The sequence below is a fragment of the Urocitellus parryii genome, chromosome 6 (genome assembly GCF_045843805.1).
Source record: "Urocitellus parryii isolate mUroPar1 chromosome 6, mUroPar1.hap1, whole genome shotgun sequence".
Lineage (NCBI taxonomy): Eukaryota > Metazoa > Chordata > Mammalia > Rodentia > Sciuridae > Urocitellus > Urocitellus parryii.
The window spans coordinates 111,259,011-111,282,641 of NC_135536.1; the positions used below are offsets into that span (position 1 = coordinate 111,259,011).

Here is a 23,631-nt window from a genome sequence, read left to right on the forward strand (position 1 = left end):
CCAGAGACCCCACCCCCTGGCTACCTGAGTGAAGATGGAGAGACCAGCGACCACCAGATGAACCACAGCATGGACGCAGGTCAGTTGGTGGAGGCGTACTCACAGTCTCAGCAGAGTGGCTCGTCCTTCCCGCCCTTCCCCTCCCCACCACCCTTTGCTCCCTCCTCTCTAGCCAGTGTTTATAGAGTAACCACTATGTGGCAAATGCTGAGCTTACACATCATTGGAGACGGAGAAGTTAGTCAGCAGTTACTAGGCTGTCTCATATATGCCTGGATGGAAGACACAATGTGTCAGCTAGGGCACAAAATAGGTCACTTAACCTGGTCAGGGAAGGAAGTGTACCTTGCACTGCAGACTTTTTCCTGAGTTGAGTCTTGGTGATGCATAAGCATTAGCCATGCCGTCCGACTGGGCAAAGGGTACACCAGGCAGACTTGTAGGGGTCCTGAATGGGAGAGCCTGGTGCATTCTAGGGACAGTGAGAGCTCAGTGTGGTTGAGTCCAGGGATATCCAGCCCAGGTTGCTCAGTAGGGCTGGCATGCTCCGTCCAGAGAAGATGACAGAGGGCCAGTCATGTGGGCTTCAAGCTGCAGATCTTCCAGCCAGGCAGAGCACTTGGCCCGCAGCCCAGGGCTGATGGGGGCTGCTGAAGGCCTTACGCAGGCCTGTGCCTCAGTGAGATGTTGCTGGCAGTAGGTGGAAGCCGGGCTGAGACACCGGAACAGTTCAGGTGAGAAGCAAGGAGAGGCAGCGTGGGTAGAGAAAAAGATCTCCAACGGCTGCAGAAGCAGCTATTTTTTATGGTGGTCAAATGTGATCACAGTGCTCCTACCAGGAGGGATCCAGCCTAGCTCTCTCCTGCCACATCTCCAGATGTTTCTCACGTCATTTGTTATGGGACCCAATTGGCCGCAAACCAGCAGCTTCTTGAACTGAACCCCAGCTGCCACATAGAATGTGTGCGGCGTTGTGTGTGGCTGGGTGAGGAGGAGGAGAGAGCCCAGCAGATGTTCCATTCTGACGGTGGCGGGCATGCCTTGTACACACAGAGCTGCTAGACACGGCGGAGCCACCTGCCCCTGCACACAGCCCAGAAGGGATTGTGCAATTCCCCAAAGAATGAAAGGGGCTCACAAATGTGTTGTAAACGTAGTCCCTGAAATCCAGCCTGGGTGTTGTGGCACTTAGGGGTTGAGCTCAGCCCCGACACACACCCACCCTGGTGAGTGACTGGCCATGTGGACCCAGCTGGAGTGCACTGAAGACCTTCCTGCATTCAATGCCAAGTGACCGCTGCAGGCTTGCAGCTATTAAAGGCTGGCATGGGAAGTGGGCCAGCTAAGCCGTCTCTCTCCAGCTGCTAGATTTCTTGTCACTCTGCTTTCTCTCCTCCCCGTTTGCTGCTCTCCATATCTGTAGAATGATTACTCTTGTAAACAAACAGAGCTCAGAGGGGAGGGATGTAGATAGGAAGGGCAGCGTGTTTGCACCCTCTCCTCCCTGGTTTCTCTTCCCTTCTTCCCCCTTTCTGTGTTCCTTCTTTTTTCCTCTCCTCTGCCCACAGGGCACTATGGTGATGTATCTAAAGGTGACACTAGCTTTTGTGGCCCCGGGCCGGCCTGTGCGTGGTTGGGTGGAGGGCTCCTATTTATTCTCTCTTCTTCCTCAGAGTTCCCCATTTGGGTCCCAGTTCAGTTGCTCAGGGCTTGACTTCCCTCCCGTGTGAGGCGTGGCAGTGTCTCAGGCCAGCAGGTTACCTGTTCACCACGGGTCTCCCCTGGCCAGCGTGGGCACCTTTCAGAGCAGTGAGAAGGTCCCACAGCCTTCAGGCCACCACAGATTAGAAATGAACATTTATTAAGTGCCTACGGTGTGCCAGTCATGGCATGAGCATTTTGATAGGCACGACCTCCATGTTTACATGTCACCCAGTAGATGATATTATCCCTACTTCACACCCAGGGAACATGAAGTCTTAGAAGGTTAAAGGACTTTGCCAAAGTCACACAGCTGGTACATGGTGGTGTGTCCAAACCCCATGACTGACTTTGAAATGTTGATCTTCCAGTGATTTGTTCAGTGTCTCCATTTGCATTAGGTACCACCCTGGAGAAGAACTCTGTGGCTCATCCCTTGCCCTCAAGGAGGTTACAGCTCATTGGGTTGAAATAAACTAGACCTCTAGAGGCAGCTTGAGGAAGCATGTGCTTGAGGCCAGGTGCAAGGACAGCCTCCAGGCCTGGTTCAGGGGGCTAGAAATCTACCCCCCAGGGATATTAAGAAATCAATAACTCCTGTAGCCTCAACCATACAGGAACAAAGGGGACAAGCAGGACGGTGCTCTGTGAAGGGGCAGCCACTGGATTTCTTTGAAGGGGGCTCTGGGATGGAGAAAAAAAACAGAGTATGAATTAGGAGGAACTGGACTTTCCCTACGCGCACTCTCCTGTCTTGCACAGAAGGTCAATCTAGCTGCTGAGGTGCAGGATTTCTGAGGCAGGACCTGTCAGTGTCCTAAGATTGGTATTTCCTGAGCATAAAGGACTGAGAGCAGAACTGGGGATGCCTGGGTCACCTGGGGCGGGAGGCCAGCCTTCCACCACCTGGGGCTGTGGGCGGGGCTGAGGCGCCTCTTCTTTTCCTGGAAGCCTAGGTAACAGGAAGGTCATGTAAGCTGAAGAAAAAGATGCCACCTCCCTAGTTGAGAAGGCAGTACGCAGTGCTGGAGCACTGGTCAGGGTCCTAAAGCCATCTGTGTGGAGGAGGCCTTGGAGATCACCACCCCACCAACCCTCGTTTCACCAGTGCAGAAACTGGGGCCCAGGGCGGGCAGTATGGGCCAGGGCATGAGGTTAGGTCACCTTCTGGGACTTGGCGCTCAGTCTGGGCTCTCCCCATAGGATCTTTTATGAAGTCTTATCACTGTGTCTCACCTTTCAGGTTCTCCAAATCTGTCCCCAAATCCGATGTCCCCAGCACACAATAACCTGGGTAAGTATCTCTGTCCCATGCCTGGAACCCTCCCTGGCTGCTACACTGAAGGTGGGGCTCCCAGCCCCTCACCCCACCATCTGCCCAGCTCAGCCGCTCAGGTTTCTGGTTATAGTGACTCGGGTCACCTCAGAACGGGGAAACCTGAGACAGTGGTGGCAGAAAAGGCAACCATGTGCCGGGTTTGTATTTCACCTGAGTGGCTGTCGGACGTGAGTGAATGAAAATCCCCCAGAGCTTAGGCCCAGGAGACGAGGGTCTGTGGTGAGCCAAGCACATACGTGTGGTTTGGTGCAAAGCCACGGCGGCTGTGCAACTCCACCCACCGGCGTTCACGGACTTGCTTCAGATACACGCATGTGGATTTTATCTGAATATTTCATCTTGCTATAATTCATCTTTTTATTAAAACAGCAACATATAAGCAGGGGTGGGGGGTTGTGCCCATGATCCCACCAGCCAGCTGTCTGGGATCCAGCATGTATGGACTGGTGCCTTCCTGTCTTCTCTGTTGTTGTGCAAACGTGTTTCCATATTTAGATGCCTCGTTTACCACTCTGCATTACCTCATGATGTTTTTGAGCAGCTGGCCCCTCATTTCCCCAGCACCCTTGGATTGTTGGGCTTCTGGCTCAGTGTTTCTAAGGGTCACTCTGCCAGTGACCTTCAGTTCTTCAGGCTGGGACAGGCTTCTGGAGTCCTTGTGGCTTCAGCGTGGAGCCTATTTTGAAGGGCTCAAAACAAAGGAAATGTCTGTGTCATTTTTATGGAGGGGAGTTTCTGGTCTTCTGGGCTGGTAGTGTTAGAAAATGTGATTTGGGTTTCGTTTGAAGCTTTATTGCTGGAACTTACTCTGTGGCTCAGGAAGAGCAATGGTTAATGTCCACATGTGGTGAATCAGAGTGCACTGGACTGGCTTTGGGGCCCGCTTGTTTTCAGACCTTGACCGAGAATGTCAGATAAAATTCATCATTTGGAATATTGGGAGGTGCTTGGGAGCACTTTAAACAAGCTACCATGTGGGCAGAGTGACATGTGACTTTGGGGGATCTGTTTTAACATCTCACTGTGAGCACTGGGCTTTGCAGAGGGAAGGTCATGTTCCTGATAGGAAAGGACTGAGTTCTTAAAAACAAACTCAGGAGGCCCGAAGCCATGGGAACACTCGAGAAACTAAAGGCCATGACTGCACGCTTAACTCTGGCTTTCAGCTTTTGAGATGAGCTGGTTTAGATTTATTTTCTGTTCACCCTACTATGGTCAAGGCAGCACATTCAGCCAACAGACTCTGGGGTCAGCCCTTGGCTTTGAAACCAGAGGTCACAGGGCAGGATGGAGGTGGTCACTGCCCAGCTCAGCCATTTAGCAAGCTGTCCCAGGTGGCAGTTAGCAGGGACCACTCTTAGATCATGGAGTCTAGGATGAGGGGTGAGTCAAGCTTGGACCCTTGCCCCTTCTTCACATGCTTATCTGAGAGTGGGTGTTTCTTAGGTCATTTCTGACAAAGGCAGGAACATCCCTGAGCTGGCCCGTGGAGCGTGGAGGCCACTCATACTGGCCTAGTTACTCGTCTGCCAGGAAGATCTGAATCGGGACGAGTCAGCCAGCAAGTCAAGGGCAGGACCAGGGGAGACACTGGTGCCGGCAGGCCCAGCCTCCTCTCTGCTGGACGAGCCCCTGCGCCCACTTTTCCATTCAGAACCTACCTGAGAGCTATCGCAGATTCGAGGCACCACAGTGGGAAGGGGTGAGGTGAGGGTGATGGTGACAATGGCTGGCATTTCCTGAGAACTTCTGTTTATTGCTATTCAACTGCTTCATAAGTGTTAATCTTCATAACAACTCTGTGAGGCATACTCTTAACTTTTAATTTTATAAATTAGGATACCATAGAATAGGGTGAACTCATTCATCCTGGATCTTCCTTGATCCATAGCATGACCACCATGGCAGCAGGACTCTGCCTTGCTGGGCCATTTGGACTAGCTGTCCCCACCTGCCTCACTCAGAGAATAAGGTTCCAGAAGGAACAGGCAACAGGCTATGGCCCCCCGGGTAGGAGCCCTGCCAGCTTGCCTGACTTCCTCGTTCATTCCCTAGGTACTTCCGTCTGGTCACCATGTGCCTTGACAACAGGGAGAATCCTAGACCCTGTTGTCAAGGTCAATGGCCTTGTTGGGATTGATAAGTTGGGATTATAATCAATTATAAAACAAGAGGTAAATGCAGATGAAAGTACTGGGAGTGTTCAGAGGTCAACACTGGGGCCTTCGTGGGGATGTCCGACCAGGAATATCCTATCCTCAGCATTTGCCAAGTTCCTAGTGTTCATGAATACTGGGGTCCAGAGTGGGGGCGACATTTGGGCATTCACAGCCTGCTGGGGTGGCCAGGGATCCATGTTTACCTGTGATACCTTGCTCCAGGTGCCAAGGGAGCAAGTGCAGAGGAAGGGGATTGTGTGTGCTAGGAGGAAAATATGATGGGCTAGGACCACTGGAGCCATGTGACACATGTGAGCATGAACTTGAAGGACAGGTGGCTACTGTGAGGCCAAAAGGAGGGAGAGACCTTCAGATGGGAGGGCAGGACGTGTTCAAGGATAACCAGCACTGTGCTGGGTGGCACACTGGGGACCTTGGGAAAGATGAGGCTGAAAGGGCTCCTGATGTCCCCTTGGCCCTCCTGCCTACAGAATGAAGTTGGTGGTGGGCTCCAGATGGTGAGGGGGTTTATCACCCTCCACAGTGGAACTGCTGGGGGGAATTACTGGAGGAAAAGCACAAAGTCCAGGAGGCAGCTGGGCGGGACGCATGCTTTAGGGAAAGCGGCTGGCAGGGGCGGGTGTCTGTGAGCCCGTCTTGAGCCTGGATCCACAGGCTGCATTGGCCAGTGTGCACTGAGACGAGTGAGGTCTCCTCCCCAGGCAGGAGGCGGGATGTGTCTGTGACCTGGACCTGGACCTCAGTATGTCCTTTAAAGAAATTATTACAAAATTATTATACAACAAGGATGAAAGGACTTCCGGCTTCTTTGATTTCCTCCCCACCCCAGGCATGGGTCCTGGGCTTAGGTCTGGAGAAGACTGAGTGTCCTGCCACAGTAAAGCCACTTCTGGTAAGGAGCAGTGGCCTGGTGACTGGAGGAGGAGCCCCCAAGCAGGGGAGGCCCCGCTGGGCATCTGGAGCCCAGGAGCTTTGTTTTGCAGGGAAAGGGACAGGAGCAGGTGACGTTTCTCTGAGTACGTGTTGTGCTTGGTGAGTCACCTGGAGTTTCCTGGGCATTTGGGTCGGTAGGATTGGGGCAAATGGAGATGGAGGGAGAGGAGAAAGGTAACGCGCTGGGTCCTGCCGGGTGAGTAAGTTGTTCCCTGCGTTAAAGTGAGACATTTAGGGAGCGGCTTGACTGAGGAAAATGAGGTCCCAGGGAGTGTCCTGGGAGAGGTCGAGCTGGAGTTTAAGGAGGGGATGGTTTCCCAGAGTGCCGCAGGCAGAATGAGCCTTCCTCTCTGCCAGGAGACAGAGGCGGGGGGGGGGGGGGGGGGGGGGGTGGCAGGGCTGCTGGAAAGTGGAAGGCCACAAGCCCTGGAGAAAAGGACAGGGGTCCAGGTCACAATGACCTGGTGCCAGGTGTCCTCATGCTGCTGCACAAGCCGTTTTCCTAGGGCTGCCTCTGGCTCCAGTCTTCCCTAAGCTTGCGAAATCACACGCAGGCCACGTGAGGACAGGAAGTCACCCTCCCCAGGGTCCGGCTTAGACTTTACCACCAGGACTGGTGGTAGTTGGGTTGCAGGATCAAGAACGCGGGGTTCTTTCTGTGCACAATTGGTTGTTGCTCTGATCCTTGGAGAGAGGTCAGAATTGCTGCCCTGGATGCTGGGGACATAGCTGGCCTGGGCCTGTAGGGTGCTAACCACTATACAGCCAACTCCTTACCCAGGAGGCTGGGACATGGGGGCCACTCCGCATGGAGGGAATGTTTCAGGCACACTCGCTGGGCCTTCCAGGTCAGATCCGTGCAGACGGAGGGGAAGGGCGGTCCAGGGAGAGGGAACAGCAGAGTGGGAGATGCAGCAGGATGGGTGTGGGACTGGAGTGCGGACTCTCCCTGACGAGGCAGAGCTGTCTTCTGCAGGTGAGGAGACCCAGACGTGGCCAGTCCACTTGTTTTGACCTTGAGCCTTGTGGTGCCAGCTGGCCTGGCTGTTGCCCATTTGCAGCTTCCCCCTGCAGTAGAGAGTTAACTCCCTGCCCCTCCCCCACCTTTCCCTTTACCGGATCTGAATCTTTTGCACATGTTTTTAATAGGCATCCCTTAATCCGAGCGTTGCCTTCTGGGTTTTATTCTGTTTTCTTTTCCTTAAACAAAACAGAATGTCTATGCCAGCTTGGAACAAGGCGCAAACCTGAAGCCAGCCAACGCGTTAGCCTGGCAGGGGGCCAGCTGAGAATTAAGCGCTGTGCCCCATGCTACCCGAGAAGTCTGGCTGACACTCCACAGGGGGTGGCGGCAGGGTGGCTGGAGCTGGAGGGTCCTGCATCCCGGGCACCTCTGCTCTGAGAAGGGAGGTTCACAGACGAGGCAGTGTGGCTGCGAGCAGGGCTGCTTGAAGGCAAGGCCTTGGCACGTGACTTCCTCTTCCACTCTAGGCTTCTCCTTGGCCTGGAGAAGCAAAACTGCCCTCCAAGGGGCACATCACTGAACCCCCTCATAGGTATTTTCCCAGAAGAGCCTTCCAATAGTGTCTTACATGTAGAACTGCTTCTGCATCTAAACTCTTGAAACCAGGGCCTGCTGGCTTGTTTGGTATGGGAGAGGAATTGCCACCTACCCCTGAGAGATGACCTTTAAGATTTCATGCCAGGACAAGTTTTGTTTTCCTTGGGGAACTAGTGAGCATTGTGCATTTGTCAACCAGAGCCACGTAACAGGTTATGTTCTCTTTTCACTTTGGCTGCTAGGAAGCTCAGGGCCTAGTGTTCTTTTAGTGACTGTAAGTAACTTTATGGTTATCCCAGTCATAGCTTTTTCCTTTCCAGAGTCCAGACTTTGTATTTCTCATACTTAGCATGATGTGGATAAAGCCTTTGGTGGAAAAGAAACAAGGGCAATATATAGTTTAAAAAAGAAAGTTCCATTGAAGGAAGAACCCAGAGGTGGTGGCCATACTTTTGTGTCCATGGCTTCTCTTGCAGAATTGCCTTTAGGAAGCAGCTAGGAGCTGATGGGAGTGGGGAAATGGAAGGCAGGGGCATCTTTCAGTTGTTTGCAGAGAAAAGCAAGCACATGGCAGGACCATGGCTCTGGCTCTGCCCTGCTCCTGATCAAATAGCACTTTTTTAAATGGAAATCCTCAAAACTTTGACACTGGTTTAATGATACCACTTCCCTAAACCAGAATCTTCCTACTGATGTGTCCAGTGTGTGTCAGCAACTTGAAGGGCTCAGATCTGCTTAGAGGGCCTCTTGGACTCAGACTCCCCGAAGCCCACACTTCCCAGAGCCTGGTTTAGGACCATGTTCTGCAGGGGATACACTGCCTCCTCGTTTTGGCTGTGGTGTGTCACTGTCTCTGGGAACCTAGCTTGGTCTCTTTTTACCTGTACCAGGCCTGGGGAATTCTGGGCAGGGCTTTATGCCTTGGAGGTGAGGCCTGTGTGCTGTTCTCCACGTTGCCAAGTTTGGCCCACATCAGCCAAAGCTGCCTATTCAGGCCGACTCCTGCCAGAAGCACAGTGACCTAGATAGTTTGTTGTGGGTGTCTTCTGGTGCACTAGCCATTGTACAGACTAGGAAACTGAGGCCACAGAGGGCAGTCACGTACCCAAGTTCACACAGCAAGGTCAGCAGAGCCTGCACCTGGGCAGCCAGAAGCCCTGACGTGTTGCCTGACCACTTTGCATGCTTGGATTGCACTTGGATTTCTTTTCTTTTTGAAGTTTCCAAAGCAACATAGCTTACATTTTAGTGACCACAGTGTTTAGAATATCGCTTATCTCATTGGAATGCTGAAGCATCAAGCAAAGCCAGAGCCGGATGTGGCTGACGTGTCTCAGCCCGACCTCAGGAGCCAGGGCATAGGCCACAGCTGCCCCTGCCTCGTCATTCCTCCCTTCCCCATTAGGCAGCTTAGACCTCTGCCTTCAACCTCATCTTCCCTTGCTCCCTGCCTAGAAGGGCAAGGGTGCTCTGCCACTCCAGAGGTGGAGGGTGGGCAATTCTTGACACCTCACATCACGGGCCTGACATGTGCCTGCCCCTCCGTGAGCCAGCTTGGCACACCCACTCACAGCCCTGGTGGTAAAGAGGCTTCTGTACCTAGACCAAGGCACGGTGGGAACTGGGGCTCAGAGAGAGGGCCTGCACTGCTCCAAGCATCCAGGGCAGTTTTACCCCTTGCAAAAGAGCTGGCAGTGCCTGGAGACATTTTTTATTGTCACCTCTTGGGAGGGGGAGGGGTATGTATGGTACTGGCATCTCATGGGTAGGGCCAGAAGGGCACTAAACACCTTGTGACATGTGGAGCCCCCTTCCTCCAAACAGCAGTCTGGCCCCAAAAGTCAGTGGTGCTGAGGCCGAGGAACCCAGTCTGGGGGTGGCCTGATCCTCCAGCAGGCACTTTCTGAGTATGTGCCGGGCAGGGCTGGCAATGGTCTGCATCTCTTCTTCAGGTCCCTTCACCTATAGAAGGGACTGTGTGCCTGGACTCCTGAAGCTCAGGGCCTCTCTGTCGGCAGGTCACCCAGGCTCTTCCCTGTGGGCAGCACTGCTTCTGATTTTTCTCTAAGGCTTGGCACCTTTTGAGATCTGTTGATCCCACAAGTTGCCAGACAGACAGTGGGTGGGGTCCTCAGGCCAGTGCTGGGACCTGGGCACAGCCAGCCATCTTGCTTCTCCCATCAGAGCCAAAGGGCTAAAGCAAGGGAGGAGGGATGGGCTCTGGGCCTCATGGTCGGGTTGGATCATTAGGATGCTCACAGGCAGCAGCTCATAAAGATACACCCCGAATAACCAGATGGCCCTGGGAGCAGGGGGCCTGAGGCCCTGACCCGAGGCTTCTGTCTCTGCAGACCTGCAGCCAGTCACCTACTGCGAGCCAGCCTTCTGGTGCTCCATCTCCTACTACGAGCTGAACCAGCGTGTCGGGGAGACATTCCATGCCTCACAGCCATCCATGACGGTGGACGGCTTCACTGACCCCTCCAACTCCGAGCGCTTCTGCCTAGGCCTGCTGTCCAATGTCAACAGGAACGCTGCCGTGGAGCTCACGCGGAGGCACATCGGTAATGGGATGGCCATGCTGTCCCCACCTCTGGCCCAGAGCAGCCTCTGCATGCCTCCCCTGGCTGTGCTCAGCCTCCTGCTGGGATGTGGGGATAGGACTCACTCATCTATCCTGGCCCCCAGATCCTCTTGCTCCATTTAGATGCCAGACAGCTAGGGTTCAGTCTCCTTGGAGTTCAATTCATTTCCACCCAAAGATGCAGATAATCTCTGAAAACTCAGAAGCCAAGGAGGAGAACACCTCATTTAGGGGACAAGGAAGGGAAGTCTGTGGGGAAGGTAACGCGTACGAATGTTTTAATAAATATCCCTTGAGGTACAGCTAGGTTGATAAGTAGGTGGTCCACAGCCGCATGGTCTTGGTTCCTTTGGGAGGTTATGCTAAGGACAGTCATGGTTTTACCATCCAGGGTCACAGACTGCTGCCTCCCAGAAGGGCTGCGGAGATGATGTGGTAGAACATCCAAGGGCTGGCCAAGAGGCTCTGGGGACAAACTCAGGAGCTTGGCAGGGGCAGCAGCAAGGGCCATTGTCCCCACCTGCCCCAGGGTACCTCTGCTCTTGCTGGCTTCCTCTGAGTTCTCTCAGATTGGCTTGAAAAGAAGTTCCTGCAGTGGAGAGAAGAGCTTGCAGGCCATGGGCTAGGGCATGCAGTCTCTTGGTCCTGATCTCTCCACTCCCATCCCGGCTGCCTTCCTTGTGCTCTTGCCCTTCCTTGTGGACTCTGGGCCCCAGCACACAGTCCTATAGGACCCAGATGAGAGGAAATGGGAGTAGTGGGGATTAGAGGGAGGAACAGGGACATGGAATGGTATACAGGTCGGTCGCCTGGTTTCCACCCACTTGCCACTGGGCCTGGAAAACCTGGCTGCGTTTCTGGCCCTCTGGGCCTGCTCCTCAGGAGCGGAGCAGAGAATTTCCCGTGCATAAGGGCGCATCCTCTGGCTGAGCAGAGAGCTCCTTGTCGGAGTGTTTATCTAACTGTTGGAACTGCAGAAGCAATTTAAAAATAATTTCTGTCCATCTGGAGTGGATTTAAGAGATGAAGGAAAAGTAAATGATGTGACCCTGTGGTCTCCTTCAGAAACACGCCGGGAGGGATGGCGTCACACCATTCCTGCAGCAGAGGGCTCCCAGAGGGGTCTGCTGCCTCTGGAGCCTGGCAGGTTTACGAGTGACCCTCTGAATCTTGGGGCAGGGAGGGAGCAGAGTGGTGGTGTGGTCAGAGGGGGGACAGCAGCTGTCACTCACCAGGCACCTGCAGTATGTCACACAGCAGCTGTTGAGAGTGACGTCTTTACCCGTTTTCTAGAGGAGCTCAGCCCCCAGGTGGGATAATGTGACTGAGACCTATGGCTAGCCAGTGGCAGAAACTGTCACTGAGGTTATCACGGGCTCTTATTTCTCTGCCTCCCCCCCTTTAGAAATCCAGTGTCACTTGTGATTTCCCTGCTTGGGTTTCAAGTTGGGCTCTGGGTCCCATGGTGAAGGGAGCTGGCAGTCCCTTGGGGCAGCCACTGCAGCTCTGTCCTCTTTGCCAATCTCCACTGGCCCTGGGGCTGCGGTATGGGCACAGGCTCCTGATCCATCTCCCCACATCTCCAGGGCGAGGCGTGCGGCTCTACTACATCGGAGGGGAGGTCTTCGCAGAGTGCCTCAGTGACAGCGCCATCTTCGTCCAGTCTCCCAACTGTAACCAGCGCTACGGTTGGCATCCAGCCACCGTCTGCAAGATCCCACCAGGTAAGCCTCCCAATGTGGTGTCCATCTTGATGGCACATCCAGGGTGCTGGAGAGTCCCTCTTTCCAGCCGTGTTTCCTCATCGGGGTCCGCCCTGTCAGCATGAAGGCATTTGGCTGGGTTCTCTCTATGCCTGCATCTTCCTGTGCTCTCCCTGGTCCTCCAGGGAGCAGAGGCAGCATCGGGGACATCTGCCTTTCCCCTGGGCTACCTGTCTGCAGACCTGTGGGGTGTGTATGATAGAGACAGAAGAGTCTAACGCAGGGTGGGGTGCCCAGCACCTGGGGAGAGGGTGGTTTAACCATTGGGATAGGCACAGGGTGGTGGCATGGAGCCCCGGAGGGCATTGCAGGCAGAGGCATGGAGGTGATGCAAGGCAGGACACTTAGGGGACGCTCTGATTGGAGGAGGGGTTGTGTAAAAGAAGGAAATGTTTGAAGAACTTGGTGGGACCAGGCCATGGGAAGATGGGAGGAAAGTTTCAGTTTTATCCTGTGGAACTGTTGAGGGTTTTCTCAGTGAGGCTGATGAATCTACCTGGACCCCGAGCATGTGTGTGAGGCGACACCCTGTAAGATGGTTTAGACAGGGTGGAGTTTGGACAGCAAGGTCAGGTAGGAGGCTGCTCTGCCCCCTGTCCCACCCCAAGGCCTCTTTACCTCAAATATCCCAGTGGAAGCCCAGCCAAAGCCCACTTCTCACACTGCAGGCACCAATAGACTGTGGGCTGTGACTGGCTGCTAGAGCATGTGGCCTGGGCCAGGTCATAGCCCATGGCACATGGGTGGCATGTCTCTTCCTGCTTGCTGAGTAGGAGATGACAGTGGACCTGAGCAAGATACACTTAAAATGCAGAAAACCTGAAATTTTAACAGTGGCCTACTTCCCGAGCATTTTTGTGGTTGCATTTACAGAGTGCATTTTTATATCTGATCTCATTTAATCTTCTCCAGTTACTCTGGCTCTACTAATAAGGCAGTTAAGGAAATAAGTTCAGAGGGGTTAAGCCAACTGCCCAAGGACACACAGCTAGGAAGGAGCCGAGCTGGATGAGCCTAAGACTAGCTGACTCCCGCCTAGTGCTCTTCTGTTTCTCAGCTCTGCAGGGTAGAGGGTGGGGATGGGGGCTGGAGAGCAGTCTCAGCCCTGATCCAGCACATGTCCCCTGGAGAAGGGGAAGGAGAGGAAGATCAGTGACATTCAGGCATTCTGCCCACTCCTTCCCTGGCCTCCCCCATCTTTTTGGTGAGGGCCAAGTGGACCCTGTCAGCTCACAGAACATCACAACAGGGACAACCTCCAATGACCCCCCATTTTAGAGACACAAGGTTCCAAAAAAGGTTCTGTGACCGGCCCAGAGACATGCAGCAAGATCGGGCGCTGGTGCTGGCCCACTCCTAGGTGTCACCTCGCCTCACCTTTCGGTTATTCTGGCGTGTGCGTTGGTCTTTATTTTTCTGGTTGACGCATTCTTGGCACGCAGGCAGTGGGAGGTTTATTTTAAACTTTATTTGTGCCTGTCTCTAGTTTTACTGTCTGGAGAATTAGACACACACCTTCACTTTGCTGGGAATGTCACCTCGACTCAGTCTGTGCCCAGAGGCCAAAGTGTGACCCAGATCTCTCCCCTTTCCTGGCCCCAGCATGAGGCAGATCCGTCAGAAGAGTCTAGGTGGACAGTGCCTCGACCTTCTGCTGAGCTTCCTACGGGGTGTCAGGTCCCGCAGCTTTCAGCTGGCCTTTCTGCTGGCCCGCCCTGCTCCTCCACCAACGTTGAGAGCTCCAGTGCCCAGGGGGGTGCTCATGCCCGGGACAGCATGGGCATCTAGGCTCAGGTCCCTTTCCTCTCTTTTCCCTGGAAGGCCTTGGCCCCTTTGCCTCTCCAAACTATGCCCTGGGTCCTCAGCATGCCCACAGCTGGAGAGGGCGGAACTTGTGGGCCAGCCTTTGATTTTCCCTCCTGCACATCAGCTGCACATCCTCTGTGAGGTGGTGACAGATCGAGAGGAGGCACTGGGTAGGCCCATCTGTGGCATGGTGCCAAGCATGGAGTATGCGGCTAATGCCTCAGACGACCAGGTGCCACTTGAGCCGAGTGATCCAGGGATTGCTTTAGCCGGGAGGGGAGCAGCTGGCGTGTACAGGCCTCTGTTCCCAGCGGCACTGTCGTTTTGGGCAGGATGCAACCTGAAGATCTTCAACAACCAGGAGTTCGCCGCCCTCTTGGCTCAGTCTGTCAACCAGGGCTTCGAGGCTGTCTACCAGTTGACTCGAATGTGCACCATCCGCATGAGCTTCGTCAAAGGCTGGGGAGCAGAGTACAGGTCAGTGGGGACCAATACGGGCAAAGCAGAACAGCAGAGCAGAGGCTCCTTGGAGATGAGCAAGGCCAGATGTCATGCCCCAGAGCAGAGACCACAGATCACGGAGGCCACAGCCCGGCGGGCGGGAGGGGCAGAGACATTCCTAGACAACCGGAAGAGCAGGACAGCACTGGCCTTGCACTGAGCAGTTTCTCAAGTGCTGTCAACAGACATGTCCCATTTTGTCCTTTCCACAACCCTGGGTGAGGACACAGGCATTGTCCCTGTTGCACAGATGAGGGAACTAAGGCCTAGGTAGGACGAATGACTTGCCTGAAGTCACTTCATCAGTGGGAAGCTGAGCCTAGAGCTGTGCCGTGGCCACTCATCCTCAGTCCTTGGGGCAGATGGTTTCCTTCACCCAAGGGTCTCCCACCTGTGGCTCCTTCTCTGAGCTTAAGGACGCTGGTGACTCTGAACATCTAGGAGAATCAAGGAAGGAGGGAGGAGATCTGCATGGTTACAAGAGTTTACTATGCATGGACGTAATTTTTAAGAATCCTACATAACAGGTCTGAATATGGTCCTGATTAACAGGTCGGCCTACTCTGCTTACTCGAGTCCCTCAGACCATCCCGGGTTGGGTTTCCCGGGAATCCAGCCCCTTCTCCCCCCACACCTGGCAGGGGTTTCCTGACAGGCAGGGCTGCGTGCCCCCTGCTGCACACCCCGCCCAGCCCCCAGCTCCCGCGCACAGACGCAGAGGTGCCACACGTCAGCTGGAGCCAGTGCCTTGCAAGCTACTCTCCCTTCTCTTCATTTTTCCAGATGTTTGGAATCTACTTTGTTTTGCAGTCATTCTGCACCCCAGCCAAACCCATTTTAGTGCTGGCTCTGAGCCACGGTTTATAATGAAATCCTGATGAGCATGACTTATGGAAAGTCAGATTCTCATTAGAGGGTTTTGCTCTGTAAAATCCACCTCCTCCAGTTACCGTATTTTAGCTGCTGTTCTTCTGCATCTGCCCCAGAGTGCCAGGGAACACCGCACCTTCATCCCTGCAGTCTTTGTGAAATCCAGGGAACCACCAAGGGGGTGAGGTTGTCAGCCCTTGGGAGGACTTATGACCATGTTATGAAGAACTAGAGATTAGCCCAAGCCCAGAGGTCCCGTTGGAGAAATGTTTTATCGAACCTTTCAGCCCTGGCTAAGATCACTTAGGGAATGAGAGTGAAAGGTTAGAAAATTAATGTTTTTAGTGGGAAAGGGAAATATTTAAAGATGGACCCAAATGGAAAAGAGCCAGGGGAAGTCCACTGGCTCTTCTTACACCCAGATTTTAACCCAGGGACCACACTCAGGTGCCTTTGACCAAGCAGACACCCCAGGGCCAGGTTGCAGGCCTGTCTCAGGTTAAGCCCAACAAGCAAGGAGGGTGGCCCTCAGGACAGTGGACCTGATGTGGTGTGGCACCATGGTCCTCCAGCTGAGGGCCAGGCAGAGGCTCCGTGGTGGCGGAAGCCTTTCCCTGGGGGCACTGTATCACTGTGCAGGACGTTCTGCCAGCACTCCTAGTCCTGTGCGGCCCACTGCGTCACCGCCGCCTGGCAGCACGCACCACAGCCCAACGGACGGGTGGGGCCCCTTCCCAGAACAGCTTTGTCCTCCTGCCTCGTGGGCCAAGGAGAGTAAGGTTTCAGACCGTGTCTGTGAGGAGGCCGAAAGCAGGACCCAGTCCTCTTACCTCCAGCTGGCACCCGTAACTCTAGCCTCAGCAGATAGCCTCTGTTCAGCAGAGGCCTTTGGGACTTTGCCTATGAGCTGCGTCATCCGCCAGCCTGAATTTAGACAAAGTGCTTTGGGGAAAAGAAACGTGTGGCGTGCCTTGGTTTTTTCCAGTAATTGTTTCATGGCTAGCTCTACTCGTAAGATTTTCCAAAATAAGGCCGTAGATGGGAATTATATCAGCACATTGGGAACTGAAGGCATGTGGACTCAGTCGGCACTTCATACAAAACACCCCTCCACCAGACAGACACACGTCATTGCAGCCTGTTGGGGCTGGGCCTGGTCTGGAGACCGGGAGCTGCAGGTGCCCAGCTGGCACAGATGGGAGCCAGGGGGACCTTTGCTCAGGCTGGAGGTCCTCTAGTGGGGGGCCTGTCACAGTAACTGGTGAGCCTCTGGGGTACCCTGGAATTGACCTTACATGTGTAACATTTTAAGGCCCTCCTTCTCCCCTAAAGAAAAACCTGAGTTACTGAGTCCTCCCTGGTTGGAGGAGTTTAACTTGTCACCAAAGCAGAAAAAGATGTTCTGACTTGTATTTGTATCCCTGTGGACTTTTTTTTAAGTCCCCCCATCCCTTTCCCTGTTCCTGCAGGAGACAGACAGTGACCAGCACCCCCTGCTGGATTGAGCTGCACCTGAATGGGCCTTTGCAGTGGCTTGACAAGGTTCTCACCCAGATGGGCTCCCCCAGCATCCGCTGTTCCAGCGTGTCTTAGAGACCCTGGGAGTGAAGAGGGAGGGGAGGAGAGGGCGGGCTTGGGGAAAATGGCCATGGAGGAGAAAGGAGAAAATCAGAACTCTCCTCAACCCGTTCTTGTCAAGGAAGAAAATCTTCTCTCTCAACCAAGGTGGCACCAACCTGTTTTCCAAAGCACAGAAGCAAACCCAGTGATGGATTTTATGAACAGTTGTACCTGCTGAACACATATGCCCTAGGCTCCAGTGTGAAGGGCAAGAAATGGCTTCTGCTCCAGTGGCTTGTGCCAACAGGTAGTGTTTCACCACCTGCCCCTTCCTGCAGCCACCTCCTTTTTTAATGATATCTGGGATGTCACAGTCCAACAGGAAAGCCTCTCTGCCCAGGGCTTGGTGTGGAATTCATCTTGGAAGAGTGTTCCAGTTCTCTGGCACTTTTGATTAAGAGCTTCTCGGATAGAGCATTCCCAGCCGCACCCCACTATGCTGGCAGTGGGCACCTGATGAGCTGACTGCACGTGGGGAGGGGCTTGCCCAGCTGGCTCCCCTCTCAGAACACACTGATTGGTGTGAGCAAGCATGTTCAGCAGAATGTGTTCCTGGGACCCTGGGAAAAGTTGACGAGACCCATCTCTTCTTTAAAAACTTTTTGCCCTTCCTCACTTGGAAAAGTGGGAAGGATCTGCTGAGTCTCAGTGCGTATGCAATGTATAGTTTCTATTATCACATTAATCTCAAAGAGATTTGAATGACATTAAGTGTTCACATGAAGCAAAGGGCAGTTGGATGTAGTGGCATTCGGGCTGAGGCAGCACTACCGCGAGTGCATCCCCGGTTGTCTCGCGCGGTATTCTGATGCATTCGGCTATGTTGGTTTATGTAGTCGGTTGCATTAATTAAACCAACTTTATCATATGCTCTTTTAAATGTTTGTTTTATATTAAAAAACAAAAGTTCCTGGGTAGGCATATCGACTGGGAAAGCAGACTGGGACCCAACAACTACTTCTCTCCCAACGTGAAGCTTTTCCAGGTTCTGTTGAGACACCTGCCAGCACTTTTGGAAGCTGAAATTTACAGAAGTAAATTCACCAGAAGGGAAAAATCTCAGGCTAACATAGGCAAATGAAAAGGGCTATTAAAATTTTTTTATACCTTTGAAAATTGCAGGCTTGGTGCAAAGAGATCTGTCATCTTCGCCCTGAGACGTGATATTATGTAGCTTGTGGCAGAGGACCCTCAGTAACAACTATTGCAGTGATACTGTGTGTTAAGTATAGCACCCAAGGGCAATTAGGTAGAAAACTAGTATACATTATTTCAACTGGAAAAAGAAAAACCGAAACTGATTCTTTTACTGGCCTTTTGCAGAATACAGCAGACACAGGATTGCCACCTGCAATTGGTACTTTTTTCTTTGCTGCTGTTTTTATATGAAATGACTTATTCACATTTTTGCATGAATTTATACCAGGAAAAAAAGGGGGGAGGGGATTTCCTATGGAAGTCCTGTCTTATTCTAGGTGAAGGGAATAAAGTGTATACTTTTGGCAGGTCAGAAACCATAAATGTGATGAAATTCTTCATGCTCCTTGAAGATGTCGGGGACTTCCTGGCATCTCACCTACAGGATCCAGTGCCCCTGCAGCTACGGTCTTGAGATTCCCATCTAGGAGAGCTGCTCCCTACACCTTCTGAGGACACAGGAAGAGATGGAATGAATACCTTGCTCACTTGTGTGTGTCTTTCCACAAGGGTGTTGACAGAACCCAGAGATAATACAAACCCTCTCACTTCCTCAGATAGGTGCAAATGCTGTGGGTATGGAATTTGTGCTTGGCTAAAAGTGGTCTGTAGACACACACACACACACACACACACGAGGCCTTCTGAACCTCCCGTGTGTGCCTTCATGCTCCTGGTCAGCTCAGAACTCGGGGCAGGAATATTCCATTTTGGCTTCTGCTGGAGCAATCACAGCCCCTCGCATGCAAGCTGTGGGCAGTGGTTTCTGAGGCTCGCACTCCTCACCTATTACGTAAGAGCTTCCTATGGTACAGTTGTTCTCCAGGTGCTTGGGGACAGCTTCAGGTGTAACACAATCTTGGTGATGTGCTGGTCATAACTGGCTGCATTTTGGAGGGTGTCTTAGAACCCTCAATGCTCAGATCTGATGGATGCTTCTAATTGGCATGAAGTCTTGAGTTTTGTGTTTTTTTCCAAAGGCTGTTTTCTTGACCCTTTTCCTTAAGAGACCACCAGAGGATATGTGAGGAAACTGTAGGCAGATCTACCTTTGGCATCCGTGAAAATAAATTTGGTCATTTTTGGATGTCAGGGAATGGTACCTTTCCCATCCTGGAACACAAATAGGTCCTTTGGGCATGTGTAATATTAGTGTTCTTCTTGTCACAAAACTAGTTTTCTTAGTTTTAAATCTTATATGAATGACATTTATACATTTTAAAAACTTTTTTTAAAGGACAGCTGAAAGAGGCAAGAGGAAAACCAGGGCAATTTCAGAGGCATGGGAAGGGCTACCGGACAGCAGTTTTAAGTGTAGTTTGCTCAGGCGACATGACCTCACGTGCTGCCCCCCAGCTGCATCCGGTGTCTGCAGCACTCCCAAGGAGCCAGCTTTTAGCACCTTTCCTTCCCACCACTCTCTGCTTCCTCACTTAATTCAGTAACAGACCCTCCAGTGCACACGCAGGTAGCTGCTCCAGCCGGTTTGGACTACAGGCCTGTGCTGGCGCATCACCTCAGCTGGCCACCTTCTTGGCAGGCTGTAGAGGACCTGACACCTATGACTAGCCTGGAGTCAGGAGCAGGGACTCTGACTCTTGGGAAGAACACACATGAGGGCAATGCTGCTGGCAGACTTTCCCATTGTCCTGATGTGTTTTTTTTTTTTAATTGACCGTAGTTATTTTTTTAAATCATTGTTAATGTATTGAAATGAGCTGTAGCACATATTGTGTGCTTAGTCTGTTTTTCTCCATCTCCCTTTGGCTTCCTAGAGTCTGGACCTAGGCCAGGGCTGAATGCCTTTACTCAAACCACAGGAAGGTTTTCTTTAAGTAGTGTGTGCATGTTGTGCATGGACGTAAGTTGTCTAGGGAGCTGTCATTCTTAGCCCCACCTGCCATTTCTGAGGCTTCATGATTGTGCCCTCTAGTCTTCAAAAGGAAAGGCTGGGAAAGGACTCTGCAGGCTGCTCGCAGGACTGTTTACCTAGGGGGCCACTAGCAGCCAGAGATGGCACAAGCTTGGCTCCGGACGCTGTTTCTTACAGAGTGCGTTAAGTGGCTAGAGTTGGGTGTTTTCTCAGAATGTACATGTGTCTCATTTTTACTAGAAGAAAATCTTAGCACAGCTAGGTTGTGCCATTTTTCTTTTTGTGGCATCAACGCTCCCCTGTAGGACCCCTTCAAGTAACATTCTTCACATTGTCCATCCCCCTCTTAAGGAGCATCGGCCACTTCCTAGAGTGGATGGAATGTAGGAAACATACTCAAGAGAATGTGGGTCACCATGACGATGTAGCACCCCCGATGGGAGGTGTCAGTCAGCGGGGATGACTTGGTACACAGGCACCTCCTCAGAAACACAGCTGTCATGTAAAAGAAACTCACCTCTTGGGCAAACTGGAGTGAGAAATTCTCAGTGATTCTGTAATTGATTTTTGTTTTTTTTAATGCAGAAATAATGGATACTCTAGCATTCTGGTGTTTTTATATTTATGTAATAATTTCTTAAAACCATTCAGACAGATAACTATTTAATTTTTTAAGACAGTTGCGAAGGCCTCTCCCTTCTGAGGTCAGTGGCTGGAAGAGTTGGGTACAGCCAGTTCTGAATGTTGGTGCCTTGAGGAGTGTAGTGGCTTTTTTGGCTCAGCATCTAAAACTCCAAGCGAGGCTGGCTGCACAAGTGACAGTGTGTAAAATCAGGCAGCTCTGAGTCAAATCTAGGCCTCCACAGGGATCCTGGGGTGAAGACGCCACCCAGAGAAGGAACCACTTTTATCCAGGAGGCCTGCACTGCTGCCACTGCCAACAGGCTGTTCTGGACTCCTGTGTTGGCACGTGTCGGGGTGAAGACGAGAATGTGGAGGATGTTGATTACCTTCACTATTCAGCCAGCCTGACCTTTTAATATCTTTGTAAAAAGCATGTACCTATTTATAGTGTTTTAGATTTTTCTAAGTTTTGTATCTTAAAAGCAGAGCACCTGTTCTAAGCATTGTACCCCTACTGTTAAAGATCCGTGTCCATTCCCCTTCCCTTCCTCTTGTAAGTGCCCTTCTAATAAACTTTTCATTGAAAAGCTCCTAGGCCAGGAGCTCAGTCTGATTCTTGCTGCTGTCTCCGGGTGAAGAGAAGATTTCACAGAGCCCACTGAGGCCTCAGCATCCAGGGCAATCAGAGGGAAATGTCTGCAAACCCAGATGTACTTTGACCACCAATGTGCCAGGTGGTCCTCAGATAATCCCAGCTGCCCTCATTCACTCACTGAGGGCATCACTAAGGCCTGCCAGTCTTTGAGAGACAGCAGGAGACCCTGTGGTTCCTGCAGGGCTCCTGGCCATGACTGAAGCCATCGCCTCCAGCCCTGCACCCCACGCTTCTGTTAGTCTTTTCCACTCTGCCTCTTCCGCACTGTCACTGTGTCTTAAATGCTGCCAGACTTGCCCTCCCATCGACACACAGGTAGTTTCATATTCACAAGTAACGGGGTTGCCATGCTTTCTGCTCAAATGACTGTTAGCATCTATGAGAATGCTTTTTGAATTCTAAACTCCCAAGGAAAAAGAGATTTCAAAATCTCTTCCTTGTCTAAATATGAATTTGAATAAGCAGAATTTGGAGGGCAGAGGAAGAGATGGGGCCAGAATCATCCCCAAGTGTGACCTCTTCTGCAGCAGTCCACTTTAGGACCTTACCAGAGTCCAGGAAGGCCATTTCACAGCAAGGGCACCAAGGGGCTTGCAGACTTGTCCTCTGTGAACTGCATCAAATGCCTGCCTTGGGATTATCCCACCCTCCAGACCCCAAAAAGGCCTTCCCCAAGGTTTTACGAAATGTATATTTCTCTCAGATTGGCACCTTCAGCTGAGCCATACTATCATAAATTCCAATAGCCCATTACATGGGATCCAACACAGATCCAAAACACACATCCCCCCTCCCCCCAATAGAACCAGTTTCCTCAGGACCCGCCCCAGCTCCTCCATCCTGCCTCTGGGTTCTTAGGCCTGCCCTCCCCCTCCCCGGGTCCTCACAGCTTCCTTGCTCCTTGCTAAGGCCGCACTGGCTGAGCAAACCTCCCCTGGAAAGGCCTTGCCTCAAACTTCCCAGTTCTCCTTGGCCCTTAACCTCTACTCTCTTGGCCAGCATCTCCGCTGCCTCCTTCATCTGGTGTTCCCAGACCACTGTATGTGCTCTTGACACTTGTCCCTGAGTGAGCTCACTGGCCTCTATGATCTCAAGCCACATAAACTGCTCATCACTACTCACAGACCAAACATCAATCCAAATCTTCACTCATGTCAGATAACCTGCTGGCTACTGATATGTACAAGTGACACATGTACCTCAAACACAAAACAATCATTTCCTTTGTTAAACCAACTGTGTCCCCTGGACTTTGCTCCCATTTTTGGCATGACCATTCACCTAGCCTGTACTGAAGGAAGTCACTGTTGTCTCTGGCTCCCTTGCTCCCACCTCCAATTGGCCTTGCTCCCCGAGCTCTCCTCTGCTCTACAGCAAGTCCTTCAGCACCTGGACCATTGGACCAGCTTCCTAACTAGTCCCGTCGCCTCCAGCCTGCATTTTTACAAATTCACACTGCCTGTGTTAGTTTTCTGTTACTGTAACAAAATACCTAAGGAAATGAACTTAATAAGGGAAAAGGTTTATTTTGACTCACGTTTCAGAGGTTTTCAGCCCATGGTTGCTTGGTCCTGTTGCTTTGGGCCTGTGGTGGTTCAGTGCATCAGGCAGGAATATGTGGCGTGAAGAGCTGTTTACCTCACTGTGGCCCCGAAGCAAAGAGAGGAAGGGGCCAAGACCTCAAAATCCCCTTCAAGGGTAGGCACCCAATGAAGGACCTAACTCCATTACACCCCACCTCTTAAAGGCTGTGCCACCTCCCAATTATGAGATGGGGACCAGTCTTTAACAAATGGATCTTTGGGGGATAGTTCATATCCAGAAATGCCTCCCTCACACCACCGTCCATAGCACAAACTGAACATGTGGTCTTCCTCCTCAGTCCCTGTGTAGCTCTCATCACTCCCTGCCTTATCCCTGCAGCCCAGCGATTCATGGTTCTTCTGTGTCCGCCTCATCTCCACAACTGCTCATGTTCTTTCCTCTGCCTGGAACATCAACCTCTCTTCCCAGCCCCCTCCCCTGCTCCTTGGGTTTCTGATAAACACCACCAGCCCAGCCTGCTAAATTTGACTATCGCTTTGTGATGCCTTTCAAACATCTCCTCCAGGAAGTCTCTCACGAGTACTGATCATCATAGTCTTTTCCACTTGTGTTATTTGTGTCTAAGCTGAGAGTTTCTTGAGAACAGGGTTTACATTTTACTCCTGTAGTCCCAGCATCTTTGGAGCAAATATTGTTACTGAACAAATGAATCAACCAGTACCCTATTTAATAGATTCTACCTTAACAATATCTTATGCATCTGTTTCTACTGTGCCATTCTATTATAATAGAAATAGCACCAAAATACAGTTCCTGATTTCCTTTTATTATAGCTATGACAAATTTTGTCTCCCTCTGATCCAGGTTAGCAACTATGTG

At 52.0% G+C, this 23,631-nt stretch overlaps 1 protein-coding gene across 7 annotated transcripts in view; it reads left to right on the top strand.

Annotated features, from left to right (window-relative positions):
- Positions 1–23,631, top strand: part of Smad3 (SMAD family member 3) — a 142,699-nt gene that overhangs the window by 88,091 nt on the left and 30,977 nt on the right. For 2 of the 7 annotated variants that reach the window (XM_026408814.2, XM_026408815.2), the window contains exons 4-9: positions 5–79; positions 2,945–2,995; positions 10,066–10,278; positions 11,885–12,022; positions 14,200–14,344; positions 16,708–21,137. In XM_026408814.2, coding sequence (XP_026264599.1) covers positions 5–79; positions 2,945–2,995; positions 10,066–10,278; positions 11,885–12,022; positions 14,200–14,344; positions 16,708–16,831 — 746 coding nt within the window. In that variant the 3' untranslated portion in view covers positions 16,832–21,137. Of the gene's footprint in view, positions 1–4; positions 80–2,944; positions 2,996–10,065; positions 10,279–11,884; positions 12,023–14,199; positions 14,345–16,707; positions 21,138–23,631 lie in introns of those variants that run through there. The other 5 variants (XM_026408816.2, XM_026408817.2, XR_003302596.2 and 2 more) reach the window with 4 other exon arrangements.